General features: G+C 46.4%; 1 protein-coding gene across 1 annotated transcript; it reads right to left on the reverse strand.

The window, feature by feature from the left end:
- Positions 1-7072: 7072 nt before the first annotated feature.
- On the reverse strand, positions 7073-12146 carry LOC308369121 (insulin-like growth factor 2). Its single transcript, XM_080843463.1, has 4 exons — positions 11975-12146; positions 11475-11625; positions 10174-10328; positions 7073-9188 (listed from the first exon to the last, which is right to left on the reverse strand). The coding sequence occupies exons 1-4, from the start codon at positions 12047-12049 to the stop codon at positions 8769-8771; spliced, it is 801 nt and encodes a 266-aa protein (XP_080699589.1). The 5' UTR covers positions 12050-12146; the 3' UTR covers positions 7073-8768.
- Positions 12147-12597: the final 451 nt, after the last annotated feature.

The following is a 12597-nucleotide window of genomic DNA, read 5'->3' on the forward strand; positions in this document are numbered from 1 at the left end:
GTTGAATAATCGCCCACGTCATCACAAGGTGAAGTGAGGAAAACTGCTAGTAGTTAAAGTGCAACAGGGGTAAGGTGGCTTCAGTCGAAAGACAACATGGTGAAAAGGTTCTCTTCATTTTGATGTGTGGTTTCTGCAATGACACTTCTAGCTGGCCATTCACAGCAAAAACAGCATATGAAGCAAACATCTAACAACTATCAATTACAACTATCTTATCTGGTCCATTTCAATTTCATGAGATCTGAGGTCAAATGCTCTCCCCCCTCTCTCTCTCTCTCTCTCTCTCTCTCTGTCTCCCTCTTTCTCTCTCCCACCCCCCTTCTTACTCTACCAAATGGATAGCATCTGACAGTATAACAAAACACAAAGTCACAGCCAGGTTGCTGTGTGTGTTTGGTAAACGTCTGCTGTTCTCTCGCCTGAGACACTCTTGTCCTGGGAGCCATGTTGTTGGACAGCTGGGGGTGGGGGTTGTCCTTCAGGACCACGGACAGCACAAGGAAGATGACAAGAAGAGAGAAGGACACTTGGAGACAGTGGCCAGGTTGAGACGCTGTACAGTCGATACCGAAATAGAGGCTCACAAGTGACACCCTGAACGCAAACAATCTCGATTGGTAATTGATGATGCTAACCAGAATATTCCCATCAGATTGTTGTTTGTGAACTGCAACAAAAATGCCTATCTTCGTCAATCTGGTGTGAATCTGTGGCTTATTGGTGGTATTTTCCCCCCCTTGCGTGAAAGTGGAACGACAAAAAAGTGCACAGACTTGCATAGTTGTTGCCTGCTGATGACTGGCTTGGCTGTAATTTTCCTTGGTCTAAAAAAGACACTGTGAGCGAGTGGCACAGAGAGGTGTGTGAGCGAGCGAACGCTGGTGTGCGAGATGCCCTGCAGGCTGATAGTTTGAGGTATGAAAGGCACCATATGGCCGGTCTGCTACTTCAGAGAGTGCGTCTTGCAGTTTCAGTTTCTCTCCACCCATCTGTCTATCACTTCAGCGTCTGTCTCTACAAACACTCACACACATGTATGCCTGAGTGCTGATACTGTGAGGGAGTGCTGATGTAATGCACTTACGTGCAAGCGAGAATGAGTAAGCCTACAAGTATACTTTTCCATATTCCCATTTCTATTTGATCATGTATGTATGTCTATACACTAGACTTGTTCATCAGTCTGGGTTAGTGTACATATACCCATCCTCATCAGTTCAGACATTGGCCTATGTGTCCAATTTCTTTTATCTAAAACGCACCTTCATGCTCTGTTAGAGGATAGAACGTGCCTGTATGGGTCAGTAATGTGGTAATAGTTGTCTGTAGGTGTCCATCCTGTTGTTCAACAGCCTCATTCAGCAGAAGATGTAATTCGAACATCACCAAGGTGCTTAGAGCTCTGGCCGGGCCCGAGCTCCTGGTGGAGTGAATCTTTAATTCTCTCTGTTGAGGCATCAAGGGGAAGACATGACAGAAAGATACTCCTCTTGTGCCCAGTCTGTGTGTGTTGGGGGATGGTCTTCACTCAGATGCCTCCCAAGGGTGTAACAAAGCTAACTCGTGGGGTTGTTGAGTTGGAGACCAGCAGAGCAGCTATGATCATGTGTCCTCTTCTCTCTGTGCCCAGCAACACAACCCAAAACATCCAAAGCTTTTTCACTGCTCTAGTACTGGACATGCAGACATCTCTCCTAAGGCAGGTTGTGTGTGTGTAGGTGTGTGTATGTGTGTGTGTGTGTGTGTGTGTGTGTGTGTGTGTGTACGTGTATGTGTGCCTGCAAGTGTATGAACCTCTGTAAACACTATGACATGTGTTTTGCTGTCTGACACACAACACATCTTGTTTGGACATGTTGGCTTGGTCGAGCGCAGCAGGCCAGCGGCCCACGCTTGGTCAGGGAGCCGGAGGCCACTGAAGGGGGAACCTGCTGAGTTGTGCCTGATCTCACCACACACACACACACACACACACACACACACACACACACACACACACACACACACACACACACACGCAAACACACACATCCCGCTCCTGTGCTCTCTCACTTGCCCTCACTGCTCTTTACTCCTCTCTTTCACTTATGCCTCCTCTCCTCTCCTCTCTTCTCCTCTCCTCTGCTCTTCTCTTCTCTTCTCTTCTCTTCTCTTCTCTTCTCTTCTCTTCTCTCCTCTCCTCTCCTCTCCTCTGCTCTCTCTCCTCGCTCTTGTTTCCTTCTACTATCCATATTACAATCTCCCCTATTCCTTCCCCTCCTGGCTTTTGTTTTGTCTTCTGTCTGTCTGCTCTGCTCTTTATCTCTACTGTAATTTTTATATAATTTCTCCTCCTCTCCCTTCCTCTCCCCTCCTCTCCCCTCCTCTCCGCTCCTCTCCGCTCCGCTCCCTTCCTCTCCCCTCCTCTCCGCTCCTCTCCCTTCCTCTCCCCTCCTCTCCGCTCCTCTCCCTTACTCTCCCCTCCTCTCCGCTTCTCTCCCCTCCTCTCCCTTCCTCTCCACTCCACTCCTCTCCCCTTCTCTCCCCTCCTATCCGCTCCTCTTCTGTTTCTGTTGACAGTTTATCTCAGTCGGTGGAGGAGTGCTGGCCAATGGCTCTGAGAGCCAACAGGCTCAGTGTGAATCTGCACTCCACTTATCCTCTTTATTCATCTCTGTCTTTTGCTGACCTTTTTTCTTTTTTTTCTTTTTTCCGGAGTCTGTCTGTCCGTATTTGATTGGTGCTTAGAAGACTCCAAACATAGCATTGTGTACAGATTCACAGATTGGACAAATACAAAGAGACAGATGGATAGGTGGAGAGTGCCGGATAGATAAATGGAGAGAGTGTGTATGAGAAGATCGAGGCAGAGAGAGGAAAAACATTGTCCTACAACCCTCTTTCACACCACACACACCCAGAGTGAAATAACACTGTCTAGAACCATAATTAGTTCTATTGCTAAGCCCTTGCCTTAAGTTCTTACTTGAACCTGTCAGAATTTTCTTTGAGACATTATAAAAGCTCCTGTGAGTAGAAGCATGTTTTTCTGTCCCTCTCATTTTTTATGGAAAGGGCAGCAGTGCCGTGGAGAAACTGCAGATAAAGAGAGAGAGAGAGAGAGAGAGAGAGAGAGAGAGAGAGAGAGAGAGAGAGAGAGAGAGAGAGAGAGAGAGAGTGACAGACAGGCAAACCGACAGACATCAGCACAAATCCTCACACGGTTCTGGGCGTAAACAGCAACAGGACAGCCAGAGGCCAAGATAGGAACAGGAAACAGGCAGATGTGATGAGCCCGCTGCCGGGGGTCTGGAGCCCGGTGCCCAGCTGAAAGATGCTTCCCTCCGCCAAGCCTTTGCCAAGAATGAGCCTTGGTAGTCAGAGGAAAACAGAGAGGTGTGAGGGGGAGATTAATTAAAAATAGAAAAAGTGTGTCTGTGTCTTTGAGTGTGTCTGCATGTGTGTGTGAGTGTGCATTGTACATGTGTTTTTTGTATGTGTGTATGAGTGAGACAAAATCACAGAGGGAGGAGAGAGACAGAGAAGGGGGGTAAGGGGGGGCACAAGCATGTCCTTAAATTACATATTTTATGATTCCAGAATCCTTTTCTAAACAGCCAGAAGGAAGTTGTCTAATTAATATCTGGCAGCAAGGCTTCACCGAAATATGTATAAACTGTGAGCGTAACCTGTCAGAGCAAGCCTCTCCTGCGGGAGCTGTGGTGGAATCCACACATCTATGGCATTGAACAGAGGACAAACAGAGTATTATTCCCCCTCCTCCAGGTGATGTGATCCTGTTGTGTAATGAGTGTGGTTTGTGTGCAGGTGTGTGCTGTTTGTATATGTGTGTGAGTGTGGTTAATGTTCACTGTCATTCATATCAGTCTTTGTTGTTTGGCAAGTGTGTGTGTGTGTGTGTGTGTGTGTGTGTGTGTGTGTGTGTGTGTGTGTGTGTGTGTGTGTGTGTGTGTGTGTGTGTGTGTGTGTGTGTGTGTGTGTGTGTGTGTGTGTGTGTGTGTGTGTGTGTGTGTGTGTATGTGTCTTATGTGGTTAGTGTCTCGTATGGGTACAAACAATAGCACCAGGACACAATGTGATTGATGTTGAAACAACAGCAGCAAGAGACGCAGCAGGATTTCCAGTAGTGTTGGTTGCCTTAGAGGTATTACACCCCTCCCTTCCATGCTTCTGAAGTAACGTGTTGATTCGGACTTGATTGTGGCTCAGACATGTGCACAAACACTGTACTTTTTTGAGTACGCACGCTGGACAGACAGCTAGTGGGCCGTGTGGAACAGTTAGCTTGATCAGATAAAAAGTGTATTGGATAGAATCATGGGCTGTACCTTTAATGCAAGGCACTAGCAATATTGGAAAGAGTTGTTGTTATTGTTGCAGTCTGTTCGAAACACGAGTGCTGAAAGTGATATTAGCAGTATAACTGGCAGCACATCTAATATTAGAAACTTAAGAGTTGGGTTAATTTCAACTGGAAACCGACGTGCTAGTTTTGCCTTGAGTGCTGACAGCGGCTGATTCCTCCCCCTCTGTCCGTCTGCAGTCTCAGTTTCAGCAGGAACCTGTTGTGAGAGTCCTGAATGAATGGAAAGGAAAATTAATCTTAAATTTCAGTCAGCAGGTTGCCACGCCCTCCTTCTCGATGTGTTATATGACCGTGTAATTGCGGGTGTCGGGAAAGTCATATATGGCCTATAATGACATGTTTTTAGGAGAAATAAAATTAGATGCAGAGGGAGTCGATTCTATGCTGCTGCTAAACTGTAGGCGTGCGTTACTCTTCAATCAATTATTCTGCAGGGCAATCATGCCTTCAGGAGCGCGGAAAGGAGGGGTCTCATTTGATGGGCTATTGAGCTTAAATACCCAACAACCTTTCACCAGAATCACAGACCCTGCCTTTACCCAGGAGGTTTTGCAGTGTGATGTGACCGCAGTCCTAGAATCTTTTCCAAACAGTGCTGATGCTACATGCTACAAAGAAACATGACTCTGCGTTGTTTTACAGAACCCGCTTCTCACATGGCTAGTGGTCAGTTGGCTCAGCAATAGTCAGTGGGCTCAGTGCTGGATGGGTCTGTACTGTATGTACACTGTGGGTAGAAGACCTCTGGGCATTAGTCCCTCCTGTGTCTGCTAACCGCAAGCTGAGGATCATTGGCATGACTGGCCATGCCGAGCCAGCTACTGTCTGCAGGCGTGAGAGGTCACCAGGATCACCTATTTTCACTGGGGCTACATGCCTCAGTCATGACCTTTGACCCCTGACCTCTCACCACACTGACAATCTGAGGTCAAGAGTGAGCAGGGAATAATCTCCAGCCAACACACACACACACACACACACACACACATACAAACACACACACACACACACACACACACAGGGGTACACGCAGTCCTAGTGTATCTGCCATGCCATCATGACATACTTGTTAGTTAGCCTCATTTGCCTGTAAAATGTCCATTCTGTTGTCCAAAGGCATGCAGCCAACCACTTATATGATTGTCTGCATCTCTCTATATGTGAAGCACATCTGCTGTTAAATATCTCAACGTGTCACAAAGCCACTGTTAATGACATGCCAATGTTTTAAACAAAACACAAAGGTCATTCAGTTCACTTTCATACTGATATCAGAAAAACTTGACTGACAAGACAAAATGACAACATGAACTGATACTGGTGATAGCATGTTCGATGATCAGAACTTCCTACAGTCAAAATAACTTTGACTGTAGGAACGCATTCATTAGTTGCCCAGCGACCATTTTCTGACATCACTCTCTGTAACTCCTCCTTTTGGTAGGAGACTATGTAACACTTTTCTTCTATCGCAGGAGAAATATCAGTATTTGTTTTCAGTAGACTTGTGTATAGTCATGTTGAGTGTTTTCAGAAGACTTGTGTATAGTCATGTTTCAGAAGACTTGTGTTTAGGGATGTTTTCAGAAGACTTGTGTTTAGTCATGTTGAGTGTTTGCGTTACAGCTCCTTCTTCCAGACATTGTTTTTACTACACAGCTTCCACCTGAGGCCAAAAGATATCAGTGTAATTTATGATGTGGTAAACACACACTGTGGTATTTGAATAGAGATCCCCTTTCAGGGTAGGTGAACTTCAATGACATCATCACACACGAAGCGGCAGCACCTCTGCTTACTGAGCCCTGAAACCCGGATCGTTATTGTGAACCGAGGATCGTTATTGTGAAAACATCATTCATCACCCCTCCCCACTTCAGCTTCTGCAGCTTGCATGCAGTAGTTCTAGACCATTTCAACTGGGGGCCTAGTTGTTATGTTGGAAGGGACGTGATATTTTCATTTCTCCAGATTTCTTTTCTTTCTAGGGGGTGTGTTAAAAATGGCCAGTTACTGAAAATGATTTCGTAACACAGCCTCTCCCCCATTGTGGGGACCCTATTGGGGTGGTGTTCAGTTTGTTGACGAAGAGTCTGTCTCCCCCCCCACCCCCAAAAGGCACAGCCACCCAGGGGAGGGTCCAGTAATGACTTTCCCAGCTGATTAGAGCGTGTGTCTGTAGGAGCGCTGGGGACACTGCCGTGCACACTGGTGTCTGCTGAGGTTGTCCACTACTGTTTACGTTTGCGTTACTGACCACTCTCACACGAGAATCCCTCGGGCTAAAAATCTCATGCAGACCACACACATGGCCGCACACACACACCATTCAGACCACACTCAATACATCCAGATTACAAACCACAGATAAAACACACACACACACGCCACATCCAAATATAAAAAAGAACACATCAAGATTTCCGCACATACACACACACTTAATCTCCATTTCCCACTAGACACATCCAACACACCAAACTCAAACAGCATCCAGAGGCCCAGGTGAAGGAGCTCTCATGCCAGAGACTGGCTGAATGAATCAGGCCACAGCATAGCTTTAAAGGAGCACTTGGACTTTACTCAGTGGAAAAACCAGAAGGAAAGGAGGACGTTTTTGTCTTGTTTTTTTACCAAGCAGTACAAGGTAAAAAGAGAAACATACTAAAATGCTTGTCAACAGTTGTGCATCTGTGCTGAGTACATATTTCATTTGGACCATATTTAATAATCATATTTATTTATTTTAATAAGAAAATAAATAATGCTTTTGTACAGTGCTTTGCCTGTGTCTGAGCAAAGAGAGAAAACATCAGACGGCTCATTCCAGGCACAGGGAAGAAAAGACAACGGAACAAAATCATTCTGGTGAAACTCCTCCTGCTCCAGAGCGGCCTCAAAAGATAAAAATGCATTCTAAAGCAGCGTTCCAAAGACTGGAGATTCTCAAGGGCAGGTAATACTTCAAAACATTCCAGGGAGCAGAACTCACCCTAAACAGACATTCCATAAAAAAACAGACCTTTTACAGAGATGAAAACTGAAATTCACCTCACATGATTCAAATGACATTGAAAACGTCTTACATTTGTGACATTGGTACCACAGCATTAAAAAATATGCAATCGCATTGCTAAATACTTGGAAATGGAAAATTGTTCTTTGTAATGCATGTTTAATACAGTTATCATTATCACATATGTTTTCTGAATTCTGTGGGAAAATTCAACAGATTCAAGTATTTCCATGTGTGTACTAGAAGAAAAGAATGACCGATAGCCTTATTGCTTTTTTTCCCCCTCTTGACATTTTTAAGCATTCCCATATGTACATCTTCAGAATAGTATCGGAAAAACTGACAGCGATAGAAACAATAACAGATATGTCTAAGAAGGTTTTCTTTGCAAGATTGTGGTGGTAGTGCAGTATACAGTGGCCTATGCTTATTGAAGTTTATGGCTACTATCTTCAGTCTTTGCCAGTCTGACACACATCTGTTCACTCAACATGTGATTCTTTGGTTCCCCCATTTTCATTCCTCTCAGAGACACTAACAAACACTGACCTCCCGGCTCTGCTCAGTCACAAATCAAGCTTTTCTGTTTCTCTCTCGTTATATATGTCTTTCTCTTTTAGAACGTCACACTTTCCTTAAAACGGAAAGCACAGTAAAATTGATACAAAATTACAAAGAAACACAATTTCAAAGCAGACTTTCCTCTTCTCCCATGTCTGCCTCTCCCATAGATAGCACCAAAAGTGATCAGACTGACTCCATCTTTAAATGCTCTTTTGTTTTTTGTCACGAGTAGTCTGTCGCCCTTGGTCATCTCTAGGGTAATGTAAAGGTGCAGCGGCACAAACCTCACTCACTCAGTGAAAAAAACAAAAAAACACATTTATTATTCTTTCGTGTGATTTCATTGGTTGCGGGCGCCTTTATATTGCGAGGAGCTCAATGGCTTGATGGTTTTCTTTTCTGGCTCCTCAGCGACACCCAAAACACACCTCTTTTGCCTCCCGACAAGTTTGTTTCAAACACACACACATCTGTCTGAGAGTCAAACAGACAGCGCAGGGTAGAAAAAGTATAAGGATGTGTGTGTGTGTGTGTGTGTGTGTCAGTGTCAGTGTGTGTGTGTGTGAGAGAGAGAGAGAGAGAGAGAGAGAGAGAGAGAGAGAGAGAGTGTGTGTGTGTGTGTGTGTGTGTGTGTGTGTGGCTATGTGTGTCAGAGTGCCATTGTGTGTGTGTGTGAGAGAGTGTGTGTGTGTGTCTGTGTCTGTGTGTGTGTGTGTGTGTGTGTGTGTGTGTGCGCGTCTCTGTCAGTGTGAATCAGACATAGCAGGAGGGTTTAGGGTGGGTAGCACTCAGTTCACTCCCACCTAGAGTTTCCAGTCTTCACTTGCGGGCGGTGTGGGTATGAAGTTGCAGTTGGCTGCGCCACGGTGCCAGGGGTCGTCGGACGCGGCCATTCTTCCGGGCATTGGCACGGGCCCCGTGAACAGAGCGCGTGCTGAACAGTGACATAATGTCGGCGTCTTCATGGGGGGCGAGCGTGTGAAGAGCATGACTGCTGAGGAGCGGCCTGGCAGCGAGAAGCTGGCGTCGGCTGACATCCGTCTGAGAGCCGGCACCAGGGACAGAGGGTGGGTGTCTGCCGAGAGCTCTGCGCAGAGCAGCGCCTCTCGCGCCATCGCCGGGTACCAGCAGAGGGTGTCGCGGGAAGCGGGACCTTGTGGGTAGACCGCGGCGCAGCCTCTGAACTGACTGCCTCTGCCACAGAGAGAAGCGTACATGGTGTGGCCTTTGGACAGTTTCCTGTACAGAGAGAGAGAGAGAGAGAGAGAAGTTGTTAATACATCAGCAGTGTTGTGAAAAGCCCTCAAAAACAACTGGATTCACCTTCAGGCATTCCATTTACAGGAAGGACAGGGCAGGGTTTCCACACTGGTTCCCTGGTTCTGTTCAGCTGGCGAGTTGTTTTGTAAGAGGAGTTGTTTTGTAAGAGGAGTTGTTTTGTAAGAGGAGTTGTTTTGTTTTGTTTTGTTTTGTACTGGAATCTCTGCCAGCTGGACTGGCGAGGCTTCACACATGCTGGTGCCAACAGAACAAAACACCCACACGCACCTTGAGTGGGCACGGAGACATGACATCATCACACTAACTGGCCAATGGGATTACGCTTTTGCATGTTACCATGGATACATGTTTGTAGAACTGCACTTGCTGGTAGTGAGACACCAACTTTAGCACAGAGTTCAATATTTTCTAAAGTATCCTGCCAGAGTGTGGGAGCTTATGCATGTTTGTGTGTGTGAGTGTGTGAGTGTGTGAGTGAGTGTGTGAGTGTATGTGTGTATGTGTGTGTGTGTGAGTGAGTGTGTTTGTGTGCGATAGTCTTCAGTAGACAGGCATGTAAATGGACAGGAATGTATTCGAAAGTGAGTGAGTGTGTGTGTGTGTGTGTGTGTGTGTGTGTGCATGTTAATGTGTGCACAGGTCCAAAGGGTTTATGCATGTGAGAGCAGATTCCTCTCTTTGCGTGTGTAACTGTGTGCTTCTACTTGTATTTGTGTGCGGTGTGAATAAGTCCATCTACCCATTGCCATGTCGTTGTGCATGTGTTTCCACTGACCTATGTGTAGATCTTATGCGTCTTTGTGTGTGTGAGTTTGTGTGTATGTGTGTGTGAGTGTGTGTATGTCAGCGTGTATGTATGTGTGTGTGTGTGTGTGTGTGTGTGTGTGTGTGTGTGTGTGTGTGTGTGTGTGTGTGTGTGTGTGTGTGTGTGTGTCTGTCATACCCCAAGAAGAGCAGGTAGGATGTGCTGGCTGAGGTCTCTCTCAGTGACGCTGGGCTTGGCGCAGTATTGCTCCAGCAGCTCCAGAGCACAGCTCCTGAAGCAGCACTCCTCCACTATCCCCCCCTGGTAGCGCCCCCGCACACGGTGGGGCCGGCCTGTGAAACAGAGGGGGGGGGGGGTCATTCTTCATGCATGGATCATGGACGTATCTAGTTTTTAGTAAAGTATGCAGCATGAGGAAGATTGGCTTTGACTGGTTATGCTTTAAAGGATTCTCTTTCTATATCTATTTGTCTTTCTCTCTTCTTATGTGTGTGTGTGTGTGTTTGTCTTTGTGTTCAGCAAGTAGTCAAACTGCAGTAATAGAAAAGCTGAAATACTGCTGGCGTGCCCTCTGCAAACACACATGCATGCAGAGCACAAACACGCACAAACACACACACACGCACGCACGCGCACACACACACACACACACACACACACACACACATACAAACAAACACACACACAAACAAACAAACAGAAAAACAGACACAGCCCCCCACAAAGACTACAAGAACAAGAATATTGCACATCTAAATAAAAGCTTGGACAACTCAGCAGAGATAAGTCCACAGAGATGAGAGGTAGAGAAAGAGATAGAGAAAGAAAGAGATTCAAACAGGGAGAGTAAGAAAGAGACAGAATGGAGAGTATCCGTGCTTGTGTATATTATATACATTTATGTGTGTAAGAGATAGAGAGAGGGGGGGGGGGGGAAGTGTGCTTTAAAGTAACAGAAAGGTATTAATAAAGCTAGAAAGCGTATGAAGTATTCCAAATTATAAAATGAGAGACGAGAGAGCAGACACAAGCACCCACAGTAGAGCTCTGCATCAACAGAACCTCAGGACAGGATACTATCCACCTGTGACTTTCATTCAGTCATGCTACCTCTGCATGTATGCACACACGCACGCACCCACACATATTCTGTTCAACTGCCTCACAAACTGTCCTTTGTCAGGTCTACCACACAGCCTCACACACTTTGACCAGCCAGCAAATATTCCCATAGAAGTCAATCTCCTGAGTGCCACTGCACACCTCATCCCACTCACCCATAGAGGGGGAAGAGAGGGTGAAAATGTAAGAGTGATGGCTGTGTCAGTGTGACTGTGTTTGTGTGGGTTGAAATAGGGCAGCCGCCCCAGTTCGACACTGAAAGATCCTTTAATGGCTCGTCATCGTCGATTATCAGGTGTCAAAGGCAAAGCGCTTGTACAATGGCTATGTGTGCTGTAGTTCTTTGATGGACTTACTGAAGTAGAAACCCCTCTCTCCACAGATGAACTGGAGAGTGTCCACCAACTCTCCGCCGCACAGAGTCTCCGTAGGCGACACTTCGGCGATGCACAAGCTCAAAGACAAAGCCAGAATCAGAATTCGACCGGGAGGCGACACGCCTCTAACCTGCGGAGGGCAAACGTAAACAAACCAGGGAGTGAGACTCCTCAAACACAGTTTTGCATTAAGTGTGTTTCTGAGATATGTGCTCCATTCTGATTTCAACTTTTAGTGTCTGTGGTTTCAACAGGTACCCACAACAACGCCATATACCCAAGATGACGACCCGCTTCAAATCACGATAAAGACATTAAATCACACATTGGAGGAAACCGTAAACAACAGAGTGCAGCACACCTGGGTTAAACTTCAAGTGCACGCACGTGTATCCCGAAACTGACTCCAGTCGGGTACAATTCGACAGAAGTCGTTAGATTAAAATTCAAGGAACAGTTTTCGTGCGCTCGGAGCTTACCGTTAAGTTTGCTTTTCGCTCTCTCCTGCAGGTGCTGCACGGTGCGTGTTGTGCGAGGTGCTGTCGCTCCTCCATGCTGTAGTTGAAGTGGTAAGTGTGAGTGTGTGGCACAGAGAAGTTGCACACGCAATGAGGTTAGTGTGTGAGCTGCTGCATGAGTGTCTGGAAGAGATGTCCGGGCTGCCTCGGTACGCGCGCGACAGGCGGAATTTGGTAGCGAAAGGCAATTTATACCGAACCCGCCCCTCGCGCCCCCTCTCCATTCTGTCTCCCTTGCGCATGTGTGGACTTCTTGGAGTAAACTCTCTTTCTCTCTTGTCCTCACATTCGCGCACACGTCCACAAACAGACGTCCACTCGCACAAAAACCTCAGACAATAAAGTGAAAAGTAGTCTTCAGGGAGGCTCCTCTCCTTTCCATCTGCGTGAATGACGAGCGCAAATTACTCCACCGTTAACTCCATTAATCACACCGCCTTCACTACTACATCTGTTTAGTGCCACAATGACAGAAAATAGAACACATGCTAAGCAAGAGGCCGTCAGTGGTGCACCACTACAGTCTAGACGTCCAGTAGGCTAATCCTTAATGTAAGACAACAAAATACAGCGATTCCAGTTTT

The sequence above is a fragment of the Sprattus sprattus genome (genome assembly GCF_963457725.1).
Source record: "Sprattus sprattus genome assembly, chromosome: 8".
NCBI lineage: Eukaryota > Metazoa > Chordata > Actinopteri > Clupeiformes > Clupeidae > Sprattus > Sprattus sprattus.

Excerpts from the sequence above, each read along its gene's own strand:
- LOC308369121 (XM_080843463.1), bottom strand. The coding sequence starts at position 12,049 with ATGGAGGAGCGACAGCACCTCGCACAACACGCACCGTGCAGCACCTGC. Across the intron at positions 11,626-11,974 it reads AGCGAAAAGCAAACTTAACG|GTTAGAGGCGTGTCGCCTCC; the intron begins GTAAGCTCCGAG and ends TGCCCTCCGCAG. Across the intron at positions 9,189-10,173 it reads TCCTACCTGCTCTTCTTGGG|GAAACTGTCCAAAGGCCACA; the intron begins GTATGACAGACA and ends CTCTCTGTACAG.